General features: G+C 36.8%; 1 protein-coding gene across 4 annotated transcripts in view; it reads left to right on the forward strand.

Annotated features, from left to right (window-relative positions):
* The window catches only part of NTRK2 (neurotrophic receptor tyrosine kinase 2), a 198,632-nt gene that overhangs the window by 73,555 nt on the left and 99,298 nt on the right, over positions 1 to 25,779 (forward strand). For 2 of the 4 annotated variants that reach the window (XM_067315695.1, XM_067315696.1), the window contains one exon: positions 14,797 to 14,865. The exons of the other annotated variants lie outside the window; for them this stretch is intronic. In XM_067315695.1, the coding sequence (XP_067171796.1) occupies positions 14,797 to 14,865 (69 nt within the window). The remainder of the gene's footprint in view (positions 1 to 14,796; positions 14,866 to 25,779) is intronic. 4 annotated transcript variants of the gene reach the window in all.

Here is a 25,779-nt window from a genome sequence, read left to right on the forward strand (position 1 = left end):
GTAGTCTGTAATCCGCAGATCATCTCTTTTTCCCTGACTTAAATGAGTGTCCTTGTCATTCCTTAGTTTGCTTGTTCCTTACCTATGATCTTTTAATTTTTAGGTGTTTTTTTTCACTAGGGTACAAACACGTACATCTCCATGATAAGTAGAACTGCTATATTTCAGAATTTAGGCCAGAAGGGATCATCTTTTTTTTTTTTCACTGAGATTTTGCAGTATAGAATTTTTAATGACTTGTATGCTTCATTTTAAGATCATGGTTAGTATTTCAACTTACTATGTGAATTCATGAATCATTAAGTATAGAACTGGCAGCATGGCTCTAGTGTTTTTTGATATCCTGTTACTACAGAAAGCACTGAATTTGATACCAGTAGTAGTAACTCTCACCTTTGTCAATGTTACTACATTGTCCATGAAAAAGAGGGTATAAAAAGTGGCAGTTTTTTAAAGCAGTGGTTTCTAAGGAAGACTTCTAATCTCTAGAAAGTAGAAATATTGATAATGAAGAGGAACGTAGAAGGGAAACTTAATTCAAACAGACACTTTTAAAATGGCCCATTTCTTATGTGTGTGAACGTACAGTCACAGTCTTGGTACCACTGAGCACTCATTTGTGCAGATATCACCTAGAGACTTCTACCAATGCATCGCTGTGTGGCAATATGGGCAGAAGTTATTGCATTTATTCTCACCTGTAGCAGATGGTGAATTTCATATTTGAAATCTTTTCATATTTGTACCTTGCTGGTATACCTTTCTCAGTTTGACAGTATCCCTCTGGGAGGAAATGTCTGCAACCAGTGGTCATTTGGCTGTTGATGAACTTGTTTTTTCTAGTTGTCTTGGTTTGCTTGCATTAAAAAAAAAAATCTTTGCTTAATAATTTGTCCAGTCTCTTAATGTAGTTGATTTGTTTAGTAAAGGTTTTTTGAAATCAGAAAAGCAGTTCTGTAACCTAAATTATTACTTCTTTATAGAAGTAAGTTAATAGCTAGAGAGTGATTTGCAGTAAGACTGCTAGATGAGCCAAGATGGAAAGAAGATGCTTTCTTTGTATTGCAGTAAGCAGCATTAATAGCTGGGCCTACTTAAAGGAAAGCTATTGGAGATAATTTCTAGGAAAGGAGACTTTAGATGAAAAACTAAGAATTTATTGAGGAGGGAAAACTCGGCCAGAAGGAGGATGAAGTGAAATGTAAGATAAATTAGAAGAAAATTATCATACACCTTCCCTCATCACATCTGCTGGTTGGCTTTCTGCTCCCCACTGTACCCTTCTACATCCCTTTACTGCTTAAGTAACACAGAACAGGAGTTACTTGGATTTATCCTGATGTTTGAATTATCACTGTTCATGTAATTTTATATCATTGCATTCTGTGAAGAGCTTTTTTATAAAAAAAAGAAGGAAAAACTTGCCAAAAGGATATTTGTGATGAAAAGTGTGTTCAAAGGCCTTTCAGCCGTAGAAAAGATCCAAAGAGTGGAAAATCCTATTCTATGTAGTGGGTACTAATGAAAGCCTAGGTAGCAGCACAGGCAATCAATAGCGCCCTTCGTTTGCTCACAGTAATAAACGTAGTATATAGACAGTCTAAAGTACACAAAAACAGACACCTTTTGAGTTGCTTCCTAGATGTACTTCTTGTTGTCTTGAGTGAATTTGCGGTTTCTTTTTATGAATAGTTTGTAAACATGCTACTTTTGAGGAGGCCTGAAGAAAGAGTCACTTGGATACTTATAAAACTGGAATTAGGAGCATGCTATGGGAGTTCATTAATGATTCAGGATGGTTGGTTTCAGTTTCCCCTCCTTCCTTTCACAAGACAAAATCCAATCAATACTTTTCTTTCAAGGTCACAACTGATGCTTGGTCTCTGTCCTTCTCATAGCCCTTCCTCCCCACCATATAAGTATTCTGGAGGATTTAATTACTTGTTTAATCAAGGCTGTCATCAATAACTTTTAGTGTAGTCAGGCTTAGACATAAGGGCATATTATTACAGGACAGGGCTCGGCCCTGATCCAAGTACATGGGAGCTGTGCAGATGAATGGCTTTGGGTCACACTGGTTGACAGTCATGAAAGGGGCTTTTCCCCTCCCTTGCTATCTCCGGTAACCCTGTGGTTGTATTACGGACCGGAAAGCATGTTCTGATTTGAAATAATTGTAGAATGCCTCTCTGAGATACTGGTTTTGTGAGGTTTGTAAAATTGGGTTGAGTTTGAGAAAATGGAATTTCTCTCTGTGAGAGAAAGGATGTTTTCACTGCATGGGTGATGGTCCTTCTTACTGTATTTGCATTTTGCATATTATTTGCATTTTACATTTACATTTGTTTTCCAAAACAGCAAATGAAAGGTATATACAAAAAATAGTTAATTTTTTTTTCTTGTTTGGAAACTGGTTCAGTCTAGACTAAGTAAACTTGTCCCATGCTGAATAACTAACCTCACTTCCTGAAATTATATTGTAAATCCTAAGGGGAGTCCCAGATTCAGTATTTTAATTGCAGGAAAAGAAACAATGTTCCACTAATGGGAGTGGAAACCTTTCTCCCTGTAAAATAGCTTTCCTGTTTTGAGAAATAACATAAGCAGTCACCCACAAATACAGAAGACTATCTTAATTATACTTTTGTTTGGAATCTCATTAGAGTATTCTCTCAGCCGAGCATTTCCTTTCTGAGCAGGCTACTAAAATACAGGTTAGATAGTTTGACGAGAGGCAAGGAAGGCTTTTCTATCCTTACATAGTTCAATTTTCATGTAGACATCACATTGCTAAACAGGATCTGCTTTTAAAAATCTAAATTCTGTAGTTTAAAAGTGATATTTAAGAACTATTGACTTGGGTGAAGTGAGCTGGATGTTTTTGGGGTAGCTGAAAAAGATGTTCCAACATAATTTTTATGTTGGATGAAGAATAGCAAATAAAATTTAAGGCGTCGTCTCTTCCTTCTGGTCGGTAGGAAAATCCAGACAGTGTAAAAGTCTGCAGTCGTGACAGAATTCTGAGTTATCACAATAATTTCAGGAGCAGGCTCCTGGAGGTCAGCTTTATTGTAGAACATTATGAACACAGTTAATCACGCCTGTTGAACACAATGGATCCAAATTTGCTGTGGGTCATGATCTTTAATCTGTCAAAGAATGTGCACAGTTCACTTCACTCATTCTACAGACGTTATATTTAATATGGCTCAAATCAGTTTTATATGTACTGTATTGATTTCATGCTGTTCATAAAATGCTGGTAATAGAAAATCTATTTCTATTGCTTTTCTGTGTGGGACCACGACCTCAATGTTAATATGATTTCCGAGGAAAAAGCTGTTCAGTGACTCAATTTTGTGAAGTCCATTGGAGGGAATTTATATATATATTTGTATATATGTGTAGCTACACAGATTTTGGAGCAATATAATTTAAGTACATGAGTGAAATTGAGCCCTGCTATTTGGCTGGGGTTTGCTTTTACTTGTTATTTATTTTCAGACGTTTGGCCCTACATTGAATTCATAATGTACGTCCACGTCTACTGGCTACAGATCTGTTGTCTTTGCCTGTGAAGAACAAATAACTGCTTGAAGAAGTTACAATTTTTTTATAGTTTTCCAGTTTGCACTTAATAAGTTCGTATTTTCCAATTGTGAAGAATATTTAACACTGGTATCTGAGAAATTGGGCTAGAGAGGCTTGAATTCGCAAGTCTTTTGTTTATAGTCATTGTGACTCCTCATGCTGAACTACCCCAATGTAAAGGAGAAGGGGAGACATGTTGTTATGCTGCATTGATACCTCCTGCCTTATGGGAGCAGCAAGGGAACACCAGGGCCTCTGACACAACGTATGGCTGCTTGGAGAAGTTCTAGGCAATACAAGCTGCTTAAAGGTTGATTCTAGTACTGGGAGTAAGGTGTAGGGGCAGGTGCTGAATGAGCTACTTTGATGTTAGGTCTTCTGAGGATTCTTTAATGCAGTGAATTACTGACTTCACTGTTAATGAGTGAGGTTTTTGTTCTGTATATGATCCCTAACAAAAGCAAAAACCCCAAACAAAACCTGTAAACCCCAAGCAAAAAAATGCTCCATGCAATATGACCAAAGATTGACCCTTGACTTTTGCAGGAGCTATCCAAACATAAAGTTCGTTTTTGGAAGACAAGGATATATATCAAGAAGGATTTGGCCAGTGACTGGAGACTTTCTCCTCAGTACTAATTATAAAGCACGATACTACAATTGTTTCCTAAATATTATTAAGCTGTGCTGGCTTTCTGTAGCTCTAAAACACATGTACAGGATGTGTCTATTCGAATCCAGTCCAGAAAACATCAGTTGATAGTGACAGCCGTTCTCATAGTATAGCTTCATAGCTGTAAAAAATGCAAACTTGGAGCCGTCTAGAAGTATCATAATCGATGATTTCTGTCCTGCAAACTAGGATGGAAGATAAAGCAATTCATAAAGAAATGTAAATGTAAAAAGAGTAGACTTGACAATTGCAAACCAAATCCTTGACGTTGCATTAATGATAATGCATTCCATTCCAGTTCATGGTGAAGTAAAAGGAGTTGGTCTGGTAGATCAAATATGGCTTTCATTGCAAGACTGCGATATTGAAGGTGAGATGATAAAGCTATTCAGACTCCTAACCTATAAAGAACAACAATTATATTGTTTTTATATATACTCAGTGAATTTGTGGAATTATTTCCTCTTAGAACTGATGTCATTCTAACATACCACACTTATTTTCAGTTTTATTTCCAGGATATATTTTTATATGTGTGTGTGCACGTGTGTGTATGCACTATAAATAAATAAATATATATATGTGTGTGTGTGTATGTATATATGTGTGTATATACATATATATATATATATCAATCATGCACACACACTTTTCTTGGTAAATAAAATATATGCAGTCAAAATTGTGAAAAATTAATGATGCATTTTAGGTTCCCTTACGGATCTGGGAAATTCTTTTTGTGTGAATGTCAGGGGTTTGAACAGAGCTTGAAAAAGATGATATTCTATTGAAATATTTGATAAATTGGGAAGGACTAAATAGTAGTATGAGAATGAAACTTGCTCTGTTGTTTTGCTCTTAGAAATCCGTTGTTGAGCAGGACTTGGTAAGAATCCATTTAGTGTAAGCAAGCTCAGCTGTATATCTGGGGAGAAATCCCAAATATCATGTTTAGACTAGTGTCTTTAGACTAGTGTGTTTGCGGGGGGGGGGGGGATTTTCTTTGTTTGTTCGCTAACACGTTCTCAGTCATCATCTTTTCCAGTCCAGACAGGACTAAAATCACAAGAGCTCTCAAATACTTGTTGATTAATATGTTTTTCAGAGAGAATGTCAAAAATTGCTTTCTGCTCTATTAATATTGTTTTATGGAACCAAGTCTAAATAATTAGAACTGGCCAAATACCAGGCTTTTCTGTCATACATTAACAAAACGAGTACAATTATTTTGAAATTTTTTTTAACAAGTTGCATTAGTAGCATAGAATTCACATAACTGACTCACTCCTTCCATTCCATTGCACTTTAAGTAATCAAAAATAATTCAGTTCTGTATTATCTGTTAAGTGTTCTCCCTGGAGAATAGGCATAATGTGTGGTTTGCAAATACTGTATCATTTCACTTGCTTCTGGGGGAAAGCACCTAGCAACATTTGAAGCTATGGGTATACTAATAAAGCAAATGGGGCTAGGGTACATTCTCTGGCCCTGAGGTGGAGGTGTGGATTTTGTGCATATGTTTAAACTCTCTTCACCCTCTTCCGTCAAATAGGGTGGCCTCATCCATATTGTGTATGGTAAATAATCCTAACCCATGCTGTCCTTTAAACCTTACCAGGACATTGTCTGGGAGAGTGCTATTTAGCTTAGCCCCAAATGGTACCAGGATAGTTGTGGATAAAAAAATGAAAGATCATATGTCCTTGCTCAAGCCATGACCAGGCACGTGGATGTGGCTATTTATTCACTGAAAATGTAAGGGGATTTATAATGACTATGAAGGCTGAGGACTCTGGGTTTCTTAAGAAGTGCCTTGGGCGTGGGGGAATGAATTGTCACCAAGTAAAGCATCAGTCCCTCTTACTTCATCACTGTACTCATTTTTTGACCTTAATAAGGCTATAAGACCTTTTTTTTTCCATGGAAATGGGGAAATTCAAGAGGCACAGCTCAGTATTGCAGCAGGAATAACTGAGCAATAGCTCCATTCCTTTCATGATTCTGCCCCTACAAAGCTATTTTATGTAAATATCTTTAGGATTGCGTTTCAAAGCTTGGTTCACACGTATGGAAAGAGGAAAGAATTATTTCTGTTGCTTTTCAAACAGCTCAGAGAGTTATGTTCATGGTGCATCAATGGTGGCAGATAAATAGGATCCAAATAGGATGTATAGCATACAGTGTGCCAAAACATGTGGATGAGGAGCCCAGCATCTCCAGTTGCGGGAACACAGTTTCAAATAAGAAAATAGTCTTATTCAGTTACTTGCTAATAGCCTCCCCTGGCACTTATGGCAGTAAGCAGCTGAACATGGTATCCATTATAGACTCATGTCTCTAATTTATTTCATGTTAATTAAGATTCTAATTACATTGTATCATTTACTAAAACTGTTTACTTTCTCCCATAAGAAAGTTGCTTAGTCTTCAGATGGGGCTTTTCAGCTGTAATTTAGATACAGTTAGCCTGTTAAATATAATTTGTGTTTAGTTCTGACAAAAAGGTGCAGTAAAAGGTAACATTTTTTAAAAATAAAGAGTGGGAGCTTCCCTTTTTCCCAAGACATGTTTGCAACACCTTTTTCCTTCTCCATTCCTTACTGTACCATGTGAAGAGCACTCCTTTGAACTGAGATCCATTTTGTGCCCATGTGTCTATAAAACTGGGAACAGAATGAGCAAATCAAGGCCAGCCTGGAGTAAGTGCACATTGTTTTCACTTTGGCTCCACACGGTTGTGCTTCAGGAGACTTGGACTGCTTTATTTAGTTCCAAGCTGTGCAATATTTTCCCTTAAAAATATTCTCCTCTGTTTGGGAGGAATCACAGGAGTGTTGATAGCCAAGCAGTGTCTTCAGTGTGATTCCAAGTTACTGCATTGCTTGGGAAGAGAGAAAAGTCCCTGGAGCCTTTGAAGAGGTGTAGGACCTGCGTATATATACAGCTCAGGCCACCTGCAGAATGTATGCCAGATGTTGGGATGGCTTTTTAGGAGTGTAAATCCTGACCATGAGCTGCATGAGGAGATAACCTGTGCCTCATCCTTCTCCCTCAAAGCCCATGTGGTGTTGTGAAGAAGGACTCATTTGGGTATGGTTCAGTGAAAGACAACTAAGTTTGTCTCTTCCCTGTGCTGTGACAGTAGGATTTATGGTAAGAGATAGTTAGCAGGTTTTTGGGGGGTATTCTGTTTTTTTGATGTGGAACCTATTTGTTGAACTGAAATTGTATCAAAACATGGCAACAAGCTCTGGCCCTATGGGCTTAAAGTCTGCATGGGAGGAAGGAAGAATAGATGCGCACAGAGGGTGAAATTGTATTCTTGGAGCAAATCAGTGACTGGGCTAGCTGGGATTTGTCTCTTGCTTGCTTGCTCTCAGTCTAATATCCTAGTCATTGACCATACTACTTCTCAGTAGAATTTATCCAGCACAGATCAGCTTTTTTAAAGAAGATCATTAATGATTTTTTAAAGGAAGATTTAAGCTGGAAGTGTCTGAACAGTAATTGCCATAAAGGAAGGTGGTTGAGATTAATGAAGTAAAAAGAAAAAAATTGTTTTACTAGATGCAGTCAGTGATTAGCATATGTGTCTTTTAAGAAGTACTCAGGCTTCACAGATTCAAGGTAAAATGTTGTTGAAAGGAATCTGGAGAGCTGTTCAGTAACAACTATGAGGCCTGTAGTGATCAAAGGAGTTGATATTATTGTAAGGCAATAGTTAGCAGAATAATTTCATTATAAATGAATATATATGATACAGTTACATGACTCTTCTTATGTTATAAGAAGCAACATTATTTCTCTAATTTCTATGTATAGCTTGGCTTGGCAGTTCTAGTCAAAAAGGCCATGTATGGAATATCTATTGATCTTTGGAATTAAACAAGCTAAATTCTTGGTAGAGTTGGCTTTCAGTATTCAGGTAGAGAGAGACAGAATAGTTTTCAAGTTGACAATGATTCTGTTTTTCAAAGAGTTGAGACATAGCATGATTGTGTCCTTCATGTGCTCTGATCTTTTTTGTGGCTGTAAACTGACACTTGTCAAAAGTGCACCTGTGTAGTAGCATTTCTGTGTTTTACATGCATACTGATGAGTGTATAAAACACAAATGCTAGCGATGTCATAAGGTAAATGGCTTTTTTTCTTAACTGCTTTGACTTTTCAAGGACTTGCAGGAAGCTTTGAGAAAATGTTCCTTGAAATACTGTTTGATCTCTTAGGCATGCAGTGTTTCATGCAAAGGAAGTGTGGAATAACCTGCAGATGTCTCGGTTTTAAAATGTGTGTGCAGATAGTAATTGTTACACCCTTTTCTGTGAACTGGGCTTACTATTAAGGTGTGTTTTCTGTGATTCCATGGGGAGCTGCTGTTTCTGTAAAATTTCTGTTTGAGTCTGACCAGTTGCTTATTCACACTCTCTCTTTTTACTCTAACCTGTCCCTGAATTAGAAGCCGTGCAAAATATACCCATTGACTAGCTCTGAGAGCTGGTGGTTTGAGCTTAAGGTTTTAATGTCCTTGACTCTCACTAATCAATAGCAAGCAGAGCAAGTACAGCATCAGCAGCAGTATTGTAAAAGGAAACGTCTGTTGGATATTGTGCTGGAAGACAAGAGGGTAATGACTCTTCCTGAGAAAGATGCAATATATTCTCCTTAAGAATGCTGAGCACAAATGTTTCATTTTCTGCTGCCTGCTTGGAAAATGAGCACATCTTCCAAAGTATCATATTAGGAAATAGAATAAATACCCCAAATCAGACCAAGGGAAAACAGATTAAGATATTAAATGTTCGTTGTTGGCAGTGTAGAGGACTGTTAGCCCAAAATATTTTTGGTCTCTGAAACGCTGAGTAGACAGGTCAAGTTTTACTGTCTCATGGTCCTAACTCATTTTACACTGAGAACAGCTTTATGGGGTCCTTTACTAAAGTACATGTAATTCTGTTTGACCCCCTTCCCAGTTTTATGAACTTGTGGATCAATGAACCAAGCCATTAAATAGATTGAATGCTACCTGCAACACTAATGTTAATGGCTCTAATTTTATTAAGCCCATTTGGAAATCTCATACAGGTGGCAGCATCCATAAAATGATAAACTATGTATCCGTACCTGTGGAGCATAAATTTAAACAGTAGAGGAAATACTAGTAATATTGGAAGAGAACTCTTTTTAAAATACTGCAATATTTTGAAAGATTATAAAGGAAAGCATAAATTCTATGTTTTGATTTACTGTAATTTATCCTCAGGTTAATATATTGTATTGTGTACTGCCTTCTGAGTGTTGTAAGTAGCTAAAACAAGTAAGAGGGTCAAGACTCTTCATCTTCATGTGCAAGAAGATGGGATGGATTTTTAACCTTTTCCGGTCTTAGTTTCTACAATTACTAAGTAAATTCAGTCACTGGAAAATCTGATCTGGAAAGAAAAGCTAATGTGAAATTCAAATCCAGATTCTTCTGGGAATTCCTGGCCTGTAATAAGGTAGAGTGTGTTCAGGTCTCTATATTTAGCTCTTAGGTTTTCAATTCTTTGTTTTCTATCCAAGCTTCTATCTTTAGGTAGAAAATAATATATATTTTTATCATTAGAGTTTTTAATGACATGAATGAAAAATACTATCGTAGAGCCTCATGAGATGTAAAGAACATTTTCTTTAAAAAAAGAAAGAGTTGCAATTAATGTTTAGGTTGCAAAGGTGCTCTGATCCATGCAGAATCCTGAAGAAAAAGGATAGTTTTCTTCAGACAGCTTTGTCTTCTGCAGCTGTGTAGGCGTTGCTCTAATGACACAGGACAATATTCTTCTTTGTGCAATAAACATTCTCCAGAAACCTATCCAGGAGCTTCTCCTTACTTTTCAGTAAAAATGAGGTGATGTTTTGTCCTCATTTTGCCACAGCATTAGCCAGCACTGCTGCTTGAAGCAGTGGCTCAGGTCCAAGAAGCAAAGTAGGAATGAATTATTTCATTTAATTTTCTACTTAAAATCGGAAACTGACAAATTTGATAAGAATATCTTTTTAGGTAATGCAGCTACATCTTTCCTCTCTTTACTTTCCTCCCTTCCACTCAGCAGTTTGAGCTTTCTCCATATAAATCACTGTTCATTTAAAAGGGCTTACAGATACATGTCATGTTATGCTTGATTGCCTCCAAGCTGGAAAAAGTAAAAATGTAAGTTGATTTTGTTTCAAAATACTCTGTGTGGATCAAAGCAGCAGGTAACACTCTGTTTAGGATAAACCATATGTACTTGGTGAAGAGAGAAAGCATAACAAGGCATAACATCTTAGGAACTTTTAATTGCACAGCATTTATTTTGCTTGTGCTTTCCCTTGAATACTTGGGTTTACATACGTGATCTTTGAATTTATACAAATCTTCAGACATTTAGAAACATATTTGGAGAGCAGAGTGTGAGTATATGAAAACTAAGTTCTGAATTCAGTTAAGTCATCATTACAAGAATTTTTTATTTGGTCTGGCAGGGTTCAGATCAGGTTTGAAATGACCAAAAGTGCTCACTTTTAAACCTCTAATTTCTGTAGAAGTCGTGGGAATATGTTGTTTCGTATACTGTTGAATTAAAAAGGATCTTGGACAACTAAAGTTTATCTTCTCGCTTTGCAATAAAGTTCAGAAGACAACCATTTCTTAACAGTTTCCACGCTGAATGACTTTAGGTGGAGGCTCACAGGGGCATGGGCTGTGAGTAATGGCGTGCTGGAGGCTGGCTGGGACTGGTAGAAATTGAGCCCGTGGGTGTGTGACTATCCCCATACTAGTGATGCTTCCAAATGGGCAATGAAATGCATTAGGTCTTATGATTCCGTTAACTACTCAGACTCTGAGTGCCAGTACAATGAAAAAAAAAATTACTTCTTCACAAATGAGAAGGATGGTATTTATGATAGGTTCTTCTTTCAGAAAGAGTTCAGTAAGTTTATTTACTTTTTTTTTTTTTTTTGCTATTTTGCTTTTCTTTCTGTGAACCATGTGACTATTAAAAGTAATACAATGAACAGAAGGGCTCAAATGAACTGGTCTTAAAGGCATTTTGTCCAGCTACTAATGACAATAAAACCTTAGGAAGTGACAGATCATCTGCTATGTGAGGTACAGATCTGCAAAGCTCATAAGACAGCCAGCGGTGGTACTTCCAGAAAGTCAATTGTAGGATTGAAAAAAAACAACAAACCCTCACTGCTGACTCAAATGGATCCATATTGATAGCACAATTCATGTTATACCTATGTAGCATTCTGTCTTTGGGGGCGACAGCATTTGTATGCAAATTTGATGTCCCCAAAATAATGTATTGCAAAATGGCTATAATATTTATTTTAAGACTTATAATGAATCCAGTGTTCAGTTTAAAACACTCTGAATGAGGAGCTGATACTGGAACTAAAGTATCAGCATGTTATGTTTTAAACTACTTCGTATGTTCTTTATTGTCGTACAGACATTTGCATCTGAGAGAGACAGATACATAATGTTCCATTAAAGGATGAATGAAGTTTTGTCATTCCTTGTACAGGGAAGATGGATGGCTTTTTTCCTCTCTTCCACTTTTATTTCAAGTTTTTATTTTTATTCTTCAGAGTACTTTCTTCTGCCAGTGTGAGTGGCAGCTTACATAACAGCAGTTCTTTCTTTCTTTTTTTTTTTTTAACTAATACTAAACTCAGAATCCAGTGCCCTGGCAGCAACTCGAGCCAAAACAGATTTTTGCCTCAGCCCACCTGACAAACTCCTTTCGAACTCTGAGAAACAAGTAAACAGCTTGGCAGTTAGGACATAACAAATCATCTTCTAGCTACCCACTGCCCATAATATTTTGCCTATATTAGCTCAATTACTCCAAATAGTCAGAGAGCTAGTGTACAAATTAAGTCCAGATTGCCTACTGCTTAGTGGGTTTGTAGCTTTAAAAAAAAACAAAAAAACTCGGAACCATTTTTAAAAAACTTTCCTATTCAGTGTCTATGTCTTTGCATTTCAGCCCTTTTTCTTTGCTCCGTTTCACCTTTCCCCTGTTGGAGCGTTCCCCACACTAATTCTTCTGTATTTATATTTGTGTCCTTTTCTCTTTTACGTACTTCACTTGGTTGCTTTCTATGTTTCAGTGAATAAAGTCAATACCTTTTTTGTTTTCTTTTCTTTTCTACACCAAAATGGAAGCCTGAAACTTCATTTCAGTCTTCACAGAATGCTTCATTAAACTCAAACCTTTTTTTGTCAGGGAACACATAAGAAAAGCAACAGAAATAAGAGCCAGATCTATAAAATTGGAGGAATACACCTCTTTCCTAGAGAGTAATGGTTCGGGCACTCAGGTCTCTAACACCTTGGATATGTGTCCTAACCACTTGGGCATTTAGTAGAAGTGCAGCAACTCCTCTGTCTGTTTGTAAATTGGCCTTTAAGATTTGGATTCCAGTAGAAAGTGTTCATTGAAATTTGACTTGAAATTTGCAGATTTTAAAGTAGAGTTTAACTACACTTATGGTAAATTAACCAGTTGCTGAAAAAAGTTGCACCAGTTGCACTGTTTCTGGCTGGCAAAAAAAATGAGTTACTGCTATGAGGAATGCCCTGTCAATTTCGGCCCTGTGTTACGGTTGAATAGCTGTGATTGGATTTTTGTGCCCATGAGCACTTTAAGTAATGTGCGAATCTGATTTAGACTGTTAAACCTTTTCCCTTTAAAAGATGCGTTTATGGCGATTAATTCCTGTGCCTTCAATAGGACTTGCAGGACTCCTCTGTGGGCTTGTTGACTTTTGTAGGCTTTTCAGGTCAATGTCCTACGTCTGATTCTTCTTCTGTGCTGATTTTGGACACTGCAGTTGACTACCAGAGTTAACTAATATACATGCTGATGTAAATAAGAATATAAGCAGATCTATGGTCTACTTGTATTTTGCATAATGCTGGATACTGAGTGGTAGTTCATCGATTAATAACTTATCAAATGAAAATTCAGAAGTGACTTTAAACACAGCATTCTGGTTTCACGGTGATTGCACCAGAACAGGTAAGACACAAACTCCATGACCAGAAAGCTTTCACTTGCAATAATTTTCCTTAGTGCTAAAAATGTGGTGTAGATGTGTGTGCTTGTGGAGAAAAAAAATGTGTGTGTGTGTGTATAATATATATAAATTACTACACACACACATATAGTCATATGTATGCACATGTGTGTGTATATATGTGCATATATACACATACATGCACACATATATGCACACACGCACATACATACATATATATGTGTGACTCTCAGATTTAACAAAACAGAAGCCCACAGAGTGAGTCTGAATGGCCTAGCAAATTTGAAGGAAAGGTAGCAACCACGCAGTAACTTTAAATGCTAGACTACCAAAAACTTGATGATAATTCTCTTTTTCCCTCTAACCCCTAACTTCCAAACATCCTTCATAGAATTATCTGGGAGGTAATGATTAAGCACAGCCACCTAGTGAAAATACTGCAGAAAGGCCTGGAAAAGCCTGTCACCTTTTTACAACCTGTAGGAACAGATCCTCAACTCTGTCAGATAGTTTGCAGCATGCATAGATGATCATAAAGGTCAAAACATCTTACAAGTGTGCATTTTTTCTTAACATTATAGTAGACTTCTAGGGCTGTGATGTTAATACTCCATGTGATGACCTGGATTTTCAGTGATAAGGTTTTGAATTCTCCCACTGGGAATTTCATATTTCTGCAATGTGGCAAAGCTATGTTAATTCCTTTTAAGATCTCAATGTATGTGAGAAAAAGCAGTAGAACTAGCAAGGGCCAGAATGATCTAAGCTGCAGTAAGAGTACAGATTCCCAAAATAATGTAGTATTCCTTACAAGTTCTGAAGATATTCATCGCTACATGTGGATATGACCATACAAAACTCATCTTCTCAGTGTCAGTCTAGCTTAGAGCCTTTACCTCCAGTAAAAGTAGTCCCTGTGCAGAAGTCTGGCAGTTCTGAAATGATACGCGTTTGCATTGGTATTGTGTTTTTGTCTGTGAATTAGCCAAGTCTGTATTTTTGTTGGCATCTTACTCTAAATCCTATCAATTGTTTCAGAGAAAAGGAATTTTGCCCACACCCATTTGGAAATGTGCAGTGGCTCAAAGCTAGCATGTTCAGTTTCTGAACGTGCCATCACCTACTTCCAAGGTGGAAGTACTAGGAGTGCCTCAAGGTTAAAACCAGCAAGAAAATGCAATGTAAATGAATTAGTCATTGTTACTTAATTACTTTCAGTCAAATTCAACTTCTCTGGAAACTGGTAGCAAAACTCCTGTTGACTTAAGGCAAATCAAGATTTGGCCCTGCATCTTGGGTTGTTTAGAGTGATGTGGAATGTAGATAAGCTTTCAGCTCTCTATAAGCTTTCTGAACTTAATGAAGCAAGGTTAAAGCAAGCAAACAGAACTGCTGCTGAAGTTTATGTTTGCAGGAAAATAGTGCAACTCACATGTGTTTTTTTTTCCAAATGTCATTAGAACAAGTAATGGTGACTGTCAACAATGATGTACATAATAACTCAGCTGCATCAGATAACAACAGACTGGGTAAGATAATGCTGTTCTAGGAAGTATTTATGATTTAGCTTCAGAAAGTTGGATTTAATACAAGGCCAGACATAGTTTTCTTTAAAGCTGTTAGCCTTTAACAGCTAGGTAACATCCAAGGGATAGGTTCATGTGTTTTTCTCTTCATCTGGGAACAAAACATGACCTGGGGCTTTTACTTGTGTTTTAATGTGTCATTACCTATTAGTTGTTGATTTTTAAGTTCCTGCTGGTATTTGGAAACAATCAATTAATTATAAGATAATTAACTAGTATTTCCCTTGTTTCCACTTTTTTCTGCTCTTGCAAAGTCATTTGATGACATTAAGGGCAGCAACCTGTTTGGAGCAGGCAGAGGGGATTATGCATACAGATCTAAGGCATGAAACAGTGATTGCAGAGGAACCTGGTATTGTATTTACAATAATTCAGTGGTATAGCTGGGTTCCCTTCGCTTAGTGGATGGAACAGGCCAAGGAGAGAGAACTTGATGGTGCGCTCAGGCTTGTTCTCTGCAGGCTTTTGCATAAGGCATCATGCCTGACTGCTGTTCTCCTGCCCATGCAAAATATAGCCCCTGGTTAGAGAATACTAGATATATTGCATTACAGCTCAATATGAATATTTTCATGTGTTAAAGAGGAGTGACATGCCTTATACATTTTTAATTAATTAATGAAAACCTTCACCACAAGATAGAGCTAATGTTGTCTTTTTTGTAAAATCATGTATAGTTTTTATTTAACATTTTGTGTATGCTTAAAGTGCACTTTATGTTTATTTGTCTGATTGTCAAGTATTCATTTGTCTTTGGTCCTTTGTATTAATTTTTCTTTGAATTTTTTTTAAAGCATGATTTCTCATATTTCATTTTGTTTCTTTTAGGTTTTGTTTTATTTCATAAGATCCCACTGGATGGGTAAATGAAATAAGAAAAAGATGAGAGAGGGGCTGTTGAGCTTGTTTGTGGAAGCTGTATGCTGCACACTAGGGAGTGGACAGTGTTCTTACCCAGTGAAGTGCCACCTCCCTTGGACTTCTCTGTTAGACATTGGTTGTGTTTGGAGAATTCTAGAAGTACATTCAAATCAGTAGCTGTTTTTGCAACAGCAGGGCAAAGCCAGCCTTGAGGCAGCTATAAAACTCCAGAAAGTCCAGAAATAAGCTATCACACTCTTTTCTATCGCCTTGTTCTTACTGTGTCTTCAAAATGACATTGAGATGAAATTACATCACATTGTTTCATCTGTCAATTTTTTTCCTGTTTGAACTTAACTGGAAAAATGTTGGTTTTTATAAATAATATTATCAAAGGTGAACTGCAAAGTTGCTTTTTTTTTTCTGCAAAACTCTTCCACATATGCTTAATTGAATGTGTGTGTAATCCCACTGATTTCAGAGAGAATGCTCACATACTTAAATTCTTGTGTATTTTCAGGTTATGGCCTTAAATCCTAAAGCAGTAAATTGCAGAACTGACCCTGCAAATCTTATTTATGTATGTGGTTCCACTGCCTTTACAAGGAAGATTATGGAGAGTATGAATTGTATAAAGGGGGCAGTACACCAGTGCCATTGCTTCAGTGCCACACATTCAGTCAGACCATGCTTATTCAATATAGTCCTTAAGTTTGGATAAGTGTACAAATCTTTAGTAGGCTGGAATGCTGAGTCTGAGCCAAGAGCAAGGGCACACTTAACTGTTCAGAGAAGAGTACTATAGTGAGTAAAGCTAAGGAACGGTTTAAGCATTTTCCAAGGACAGGGACTACATTTAGACATTAGGTTAGAGATTCATTTTTGCGCTATTTAGGTCCAGAGTTTATAATTTGATCTTTTTGATTTAGGAAATTGTCATAAGAAAGACGAAGTTTGGATTTTTTTGTTTGTTTAACTGAAAATTAGTTACAAAGACTAGTGGCAAAAGACTGAGATAAACCAGTGTCTTTTTACGAATTTTGATTACCTTTCTGAGATTTGGTTTGATTTTAATTCCCTACAATAACATTTAGTGAAAAAAGAAGAGATAATATTGCCTTGTCCCTTCTGTGATTTCTTTTCATTGTTTTTGCTTTTCAATTTCAGCCATTTTCTCTCTTCCACTGAAGCATTCTCTTTTTCTTGCTGCAGTCTTTTTTAGTATACACCATCCTTCTCTTTCTAAAGTACTGTATATTGTGTCTTTGTTTTTTCCTGTCCTCTTTTGTTCTTTCTCCGTGAACTTACTCTCTCTTTGCCTCTTGAGAATACTAGTTCCTGACTTTTTCCTTACGTTCTCTGCAGTCTTTCTCACATCCAAGTTTTTTCTTCCTGCTGTGCTTAAGTTTTGGGGAATCTCCTTATTAGTCAAGAAACATGTTCACATTTGCATTCTTCTGGGCGTATGTAGTGAGATATTTCTTTTCTATGTCACTGGTTAGGGAAGGGGAGCTGCAATTGCTACAGTGTTTTCTTCCCTTCTCCAAAATCTGTCCCAAAGATCTGTTTTCCTCCCCACATTAAAGAAGAGGGCAGAGTTGGAAGTCTAGTGGTGGCTTAGGAATCATGATGTCTTTGGTCACCCTGTACATACTGCGGTGATTTGGGGAGGGATGGCAGCAATTAAGGATATCCGTCATAGTCACTGTTTGAAGTAGATGTCAACAAGTGTTCTGCTGTTCCTCAGGAAAATATTAAGAATGTCTGCCTTTTTTTTCTCTAAGTCTATGTGGAAATGGTCTTATGTTGTAGAAATACTAACTTTCTCTTCTGCTTACTGATTCCCTTTTAAATTCCTTTTAATTAACTTTTTCTCAGACTTCTTGCTTAACTCCCCCCCTGTTTAAGTGATACTGAGCTGATTCTAAATCAATAATGTGTCATTTAGGTCAGCAATATTTGAGCTAAAGTCAGTGGAGTTGCATTAAGCATAAACTGGATAAAGAACAGATCTTGACGGAGTAGCCCGGATTCCAGACTTAAGTTATGCTGGGACAAAGTCAGCATATTTCAGTTATATAGTCACAATTAATTGCCAAATAAATGAGGTGAGAATCTGATCCTTTTTTTTTGGCAGGGAAAAGACAAACTTGCAGAGTTGGAATATGGCAGATGATTTTTGAAGTATTTCATTTTTTTAAAAGATAGTTCTTTCTGATTCATAATATTTATGTGCACACAAATGTGCACAGTTATTGATCTGTGATTTTACACTTTTTTTGGTAACTTACTTTGTAGCACTTTGCAGTTCATCTTTAAGGTATAGGAGTAGATTTGACCTTCAAATATTTCAGCATGTACTGACACAGTATTTTGGATTTTATGTAATCATGGAGGTAACTTTAATAAACCACAACTGATTTATGCACCACTGAAATATATATATTTTTATATATATATAGTAGAATATTCTTCTTACATATTTTGTACTATATCTTTTATATTAGTCACTCAGTGCACTATTACTTGATGCAGATATTCACAGAACCTTATGGATTACAGAACATGATTTGTTACTAATTATGTCTTAACGCAGATGTTTAACGCTTGATGGAAAAAGAAGACACACTCCTAAAATGTTTTCTTTTCAGTATGTGGACAGAACCTCTTAAAGATAGGGAGAGCTAAACTTTTAATGTGGAAATTGTAGTGCCCACTAGCTCCTGTTTTTCAGCTTGATTGTAAATGACGTTGCTTGTAACTGTAGAGATTCTGATCTGCCCGAATGGTGTTGGTTTACAAATGGCTCAGCTAATTACCAAATTCCTGACCTCTTTAAAATAAAGTGAAACTCAAACTAAGAATCGTGCAGGAACCATTAACATGGCAAAAGTTGTTGAATGTCCAGGATTTGATACTAAAAAGCTTTTATGTTGTTTCACTGAGCAATAAAAAAGTCTATGAAACGTTTAAAGGCAGAGGTCTTTTGTTTTTGTTGTTGTTGTTGTTTTTAAGTTTGCCAGACAAGAAACTAAAATAAAAATGTATTTCAAGTATTCTCCTAGAAGGAGTTTGTTTATGCTATAATTGACTTTAAATTGAAGTTTAATATACTCAGAGAACAACTGAGATTAGCAGTTGGGCAGTTTGACAGGCAGATGAGTTGGGTGACTTGAGTGGAAGAGCCCTGGGGGTGAGTTTTGGTGTGAGCCAGAGTGTATTCAGGTCTCTTAAATAAACTGTTCCTGCCGAATTCAGTGGAAATTCAACCACAGGCCAGGTCTACATGGCAGGTGGCATTTTTGCCACAAGGCAGGCCAGTGGTCTGTGTCGCACTGGCTGTGGGCTCTTCCCGCGGAAAAGGCCTTGGGGCCGATGTCTTTTCTGACAATAGCCTTGGAAGCTCACTGCAGGGGCAGATGGAGGCTGCTGTGACACGTGCATGGCAACAGGGCTGTCTGAGTACCTCAACCCACGCAAGGGGCTCCCCAAGCTTTCCCCCCAAACCCAGTACCACCTGGATCTTTCCCATACAGCGGTGAAGAAAACCATTTGTTTCATCGGAAGCAAGAGCCTTTGGGGCAGTAGACGTTGCCAAGAAAATCTGTGAAAAACTAGTTGGAAACAATTCCACTTCAGATATTTCTTGCAGGACTTGTTCTTTGCTTTTTGACTGTGAGTGAAAGCACTAAAAAACCCATTTCTTTCCTATGGTGCAGACACACTCTAAAAACAGTTTTTCAAAGATTAAAAGGCTTATGGGAATATGCCATATAGGAATGACTTGCACACTTCCCGCTGGCTCTGCCCACAACAGCATTCATCCAACAGTCCAGTTTGTAAGAGGCCCTTCACCCAGCCATCCATGACATGCTGACTATTAATTGTCAGCGTGAAGGTCAGTGCTTGATCGCAGCTGTTCGGATGTTTAAAAGCTTGCAAATGGTTTGTAAAAGTTGGAGACCGTTATCAAACAAATAAAAAATGCTTCCTTTCTGGCACCTTTTTACCTCCTTTTTCTGTTGCATATTTAATATTTGCAATAATTTGAAAGTTACTTATAATTTTGGGGAGCAAAGTATTCTATTCAAGTTCATTTCAAGAAAAACCCTAAAAGGTTTTCTGAAACTTCTTCCTTTTTTAGTACTTTCTTCTTCTTCCTCACAGTCCCCTGACTTCTTCTCTTCTTTAAAATTTCAGTTGTTTTGTCTGTCTTTCTGTTCTGCTCTTGAGAGGGTCTAACATCCTCCTTCTTGATGTTCTGTAAGCTCTCTCTCTCATAGAGTACACAAGTGCATTTTAAAGACTTTACCTGGGTCTGTGAATACCCTTTGGAAGGGCTTTGCCATGGTTCTGGGGTGGCGTAACACCACCAGTTCCAGTGTATAATGCAGGCCCACATTGTGCCGGATTTAGCCATCCGATCTTTGCAGCAAGAGTTCATGGATGGTCGGAAGTGTTGCGAACTGTAAATACAGCACTATAGGGAGCAGAGAGAACATTGGCACTATGTATTTCAAATGTTTCACTGCCCATCTCATTGTCCCACTTCTGTGGAAATGTGTATGCCCAAATTTTGGAGGTGACTTCTATTTGTTCTGGTTTCCTTTTGTACATTCAGATATAATCTGCTATGAAAACAGAAGTGGATTCACTAAGTGGAAGCAGATACAGCTGTTTAGTTATACAAGTGTGTAAGTTGAATGATCAGATTTGTATAGAAGAGGTTGCAGTCTTTTAGTCAAACCTCAAAGTTAACTGGAAGATATTCATGTCTGTACATTAATAATCTTTGTTTCAGAAATTTAGCCATTCGTCAAAAAAGATAGATTGAAAGAGTCCACATTAGGGTGTATATTTCTTTGATATGGACATGCAATCTCCTTTTAATGTTAATAACAGCTGATAGCATCCTTCCGGGATTATATATATTTTTACAGCTGCAAGGAGTAAGTGTGGTGGATAAGCACGTGTCCTGGCCTGGAGCAGAGTCACAGGGAAGGCTGAGCCAAACGGCTTTCATTTCAAAGAGGGCAATCCCTTGTAGTCCCTAGAGGCAGCAACACACAGCAGTGTTACTAAGCACATTACGGTTCAGTTTTAAATAAAAAACTCCCCTCCTCAGATATACATTTTAACTGCAGCTTCTTTCCTTGTCTGGAATGACAATAACTACCATGTAGGATTTCAAAGAATTATCTGATCTTCAAGAAAGTAGTGGATGAAGTCATGGATTTTTTGTGATGGTTTTGATTTTTCCTTGATATGAGCAGTGTAGGGCTCACTCCCTGGGCACGTCCACAAAACAGAAAAAGAAATCCTGATCTCTTCCTCCAGAATATTTTTAGCACAGCTATTGCATTGGTATTACTGTATTTACTAGTGTTGGAACAGAAGTGAGCTGCCATGCCACTGAGCAAACCTGAGACAACAAGCTTTGGTAAATGCACTTGAAATGTCTTCCTCTGCCATTCAGAGCCCTGCCTTCTTTTGCTGTTTCTCAACTTAGTTTCAACTTAAAAACACAAAGAGGGCAATTCTGTTGGTATCAAAGTATAGAACTTAAAAACTCTGTATTAAAGTCTGTTTTTTTTCACGTGTTGAAAAAATACTCCAAATGATAGCATGAAAATTCATTCTAACATAACACCCTTAAAGAGAGGAAAAAGAAAAGGATTTGCTCTAATCCATCAGCAAGCTGAGTATCTTAGCTCTCTCTGTCCCGTCTAACTTTTCCTGTTGAAACTGTTTTATATTTCTTGTAAATGATCAACAATCATAGTTTTTATTTCCAAATACTGTCATAACAGTTTGGACAATCTATACTTACAAACAAGTGTACTTGATGAACTTATTTTTAACAGGACAATAAAGTTTTATAATTCATTCTCATTGTGTCTTTCACTGTCTGTAAATTGTTCATGTCTGGTATTTCATTAGTAATGTGTAGTATATTGGAAAATATGTCAATCTGAGAGTACTTTACCTGCTATCCATTGTTATAAATGTGTCTATTGTTGCTTTTATTTAATGATAAACAGTTAGACTCAACTCCTTGATTATACTTTGATAGCATCTTGAATGGTTTACCCTGTTTAACTGCCCCTCACCCCCCCCCCCCAAAAAAAAGCTTTGAGGGGTAAATTTTCTATTTAATTTAACTTAATATGTGTTTAACGTGCGCATTCAATCAGGCATATCCTGATCAAATGACTACTTATCTAACTCTTGGCTGTAAGACAGCAAGTTTTACATTTGAGAGCATGCTTCATTGCCTCAGAACTTTAAGCAGAAAAGGTTTGCAGGTTGGATACTACAGCAGGTAATGTTGGTTTTCCAAACTGTTTTGAGGAAACATCAGTGCTGTGATTTGAGGATGTGTTTTTTTGAGGGGGACTTTTGTTTGCTGGGCTGGACCATCTGAATTTTTTGAAGAACCTAATGAAATGATCAATGTTGAAACAGTTATGTTGCAGCTTAAGCCTAAGTTTTTCCTCTTTTTTGCTTTTTGCTAGGGCATTTTCCCATGGATTTGATTGCTGTATTTGGAATTTAACAGATGTGGATATTGCATTATATGTTCTCTTTCTTGTTTTTTCTCTTCTGAGAGAACAGAACATCTCTGAGGATTTAAGCAAATCTGCTTTATATGCCCATTGGGAACTTCTAATTTTTCATATACTTGGCACACTTGTGATGTCACATAGCATATTTTGCACAGATGCTTTTTTATCTCTCATGTGAAATGTGCTATTGACAATAATTTTTGAGGATCTTCAGCTTATAAAAGAAACAAGCTTGATATAAGGGTCCAGCTTTCAAGAGAAGCTTTCAACCTGACTTAAGATAAATTATGATATTGGTTAAGCTGATAGATAACAACTATTTTAAAGAAAGTATTCAAGAAATATAAAATATTCATGGAAATGCATTACAGAGTAGAAGACTTGAAAATGGGACCTATAAGATATTTTTTGGAATGTTTGGCATTGAATACTTTAATATAGGATTTGCAGTCTAAACAGGAGTTCAGGCAAGCTATTTAGGCAGAAAAAAAAGAGAAACTGAGTAGAGATACATGAAATTAGGAAGCAAACAGTACAGAGAGTAACATAGAGATTTAAAATGTTCTTGATTTTAATATTCCAAATCAGTGTAAAAAAGCAATAAAGAGTTCATTTTTGAATAAATATGAATTGAAACTTGAAAGTATTCCTGCAAAAGTAAAGCCTTTATTTTTTTTTCCTTTTTAAAGAAAGGGATAAATACAAATAACACGAGTATTTGTATCTTGAGAAACTGTGTTTGGTATTTCCATCCAATGTTTTCATTAACATATTACAAGAATAAAAAGTTAATTTTATAGATTACTTTATGATTCAGTTCCTATTTTAAATGTAAAATGAATTTAAGTATCACCTTTCAGATAAAGCAATTGATGTTTCTTCCTATATTATGTTTGTAATCAGGTTCTAAAACAAAAACACAAGGCACAAAATCAGGAGGTCTTTGGTTATTGCAGTTTCATGAGGACAGTTGCAAAAAGTCACAAAATTCTGATTACTGATATTCAGATAATTCTAATGAAAGATCTTGTTGGCAATGTATTTTAACTGTAAAAAGCAAATATAATCTGCAGGTTTCTAAATAAAGTGTTTTGTAGGTAGTTTGTTGAAGCAGACAGATATTTTAGATATAAACGGTAATTTTTAGTTTGGCTTTCAAGTTACCATACAGAGCTCTAGGACTTTCATCATTAAAGAAGAGTTAGCAATGAAGGAGCCAGAATATCATTAAGGTCTGTGATCAGATAATGGAGTTTCAGCTAAAATAATCACTGCAAAACATAAAATTGCAATTCAGAGTCCGTGACAACAGAAGAAAGCAGGTAACAAGAACAGAAAGGTGTATTTGAAAGAGTACAGAAAATGAATTTGGATTAGAGTTCCTGTTTGGTGCACAAGTTGAGACTCCGTTTGGCATGAATGGCTTGCTCTGGCAATTGAAAAACAGTAACTTAAAATCAATTTGTTTGTTCCCTTTATGCCATTTGCTTCTCTACTGCAGTTTGAGAAGTCAAAGTTTATTCCCAGAGTCTTTATAATGCCATTATTGTGCCTTGACTTTTCATCATGGCAGACTTAAGTATTGTTCCCTGTATATGTGACAAGTGTAATCAGTAAAATCCCAAATGATAGCTTGGAGTACATTAGAATATAAATTTTTCAGTGTCTTTTTTGTATTTGCTTTTGCCACATGAAAGTGCCATGCTATTTACACATCCAAAACAAGCAGAGGAGTCAACAGGATGTTCTAGCAATGATGCCTTCCCAAGGAAGCTGATAAGCAAAATGGAAATATATGAATGTTTATTGAGAACTACATATTGATGACACTACAGATGGTATTTCCTCCATAACTCTTTTAAGAGCTAGTATTAGATATAGGAAGGAGGAGAACAGAAACTAGTGAAACACTTTGAGGCTACATGGGCAACTAACTATTGCAGCTTCTTGATGGCTAGCATCATCCCGCTGAAGAGTCATCCCTCTTTCCCATGGAAGAGTTTTAGCACAATTACACTGTGCATAGCATTGAAGTCAATGATGGCTTACTTTTGATGCTTCATCCCTGTCTCGGGGGACACAGTCAAATAAAACAGCTAGTACTATATAAAACTTTGCCCAAGGGCTGAGTAGTTCTTCAGTTTAGTGTCAGGCCATGCTGAGTTTTCATAATATCTTTACTCCTGCAGACATCCTGGGATAGACCTTGCTGTCTAAAACAGAGTTCCTCTTACTGTTTCTAAAGATGCGTGCTGCAGAAGCATTTTTTTTTTCTGTTTCCTGATGAGGCCTTGCCTGGGACTGAGGTCAGAGTGCATCAGTTACCTCACACCTTCCTGCCCCAGATGGTCCAGAGTGATGGTCTATATGGCTAACCATATCTGAAATTCATGGTGGAATTGTAGCCAATGAATGCATAGAGTTATAAAAAGAAGGGAAACTTTGCTTCACCTCTATTAAATGTCTTAAGACTCATGAGAAAATCCCAGGGTTGCATGTACCCATACAGATAACTATGAACATTAGAAGAAAATGTACGGTCTTGATAAGTCTATATTTTGCAGGATGAAAACATTTACACGAGACTCCGTTTTCATTCAGAATTTAAAACTCAGTATGTATTTCTCTAAATATGAGGGGAAAAATTAAAAGTCTGAGGGAAAAATGATATTGATTTCTTCATGGTCGACCCTACTCTCATTTTTCTATTAATATCAGGTGATTATATGGCAGCAAAAGGAAGACAGTTCCTCTCTTAGTTATATCTTTTATAAGCCAGAAATAATTTCTTGGCAGTCTGGGATACTGACTCTGTGCAGTAATAGAGGTGTCTGCCTGTCTTGGTGAAATCTGTCTTCTGGGTAGCGAGTATCAGTTCCTCATGGGGTTTACAAAGGCTTCTGCCATATAAGCATTAACTCTAATATTACTAAATACTGAATGTGTGTGATGCTTTTTAAATATAGCCTAAATCATGGACTCCATATTAGTTTGCTTAAGAAAATATGTATCAAAATCAGGTAAGTTCACTGTGAATTACCTGCATGTTTCCTTCCTGAAATAACCTCTAAGCATGTGTGGTATGGTTCTTGAAGCAGAAAGCTTTGAGGCCAGCTTTCTGCTTGCAGTGTAGTATTAAAAGATACCTTTTCCAATACATCACCATTGCTTTTCTCTTGGTAGTTGGCATAGTCTCTTTCCAGGTAAAGAATCACTTTTTATCACTCTTAATTACTGTGCTTTTTTTAAAAAGTGTGAGGTGCCATGTGCCTCTTGAAGAGGAAGGGAAAGATTTATCATAACTGTTTTTCCTTTCTAAAGAGAACACCAACTTTCCATTACCTGCTGCTTCTTCATACTTTGTTGGAGTCCAAATATATGGGTAAACCTGTTGCTGTTAAAGTAGAATACGTTGAAATCCAGGTGAAGT

The sequence above is a fragment of the Apteryx mantelli genome, chromosome Z, assembly GCF_036417845.1.
Source record: "Apteryx mantelli isolate bAptMan1 chromosome Z, bAptMan1.hap1, whole genome shotgun sequence".
Lineage (NCBI taxonomy): Eukaryota > Metazoa > Chordata > Aves > Apterygiformes > Apterygidae > Apteryx > Apteryx mantelli.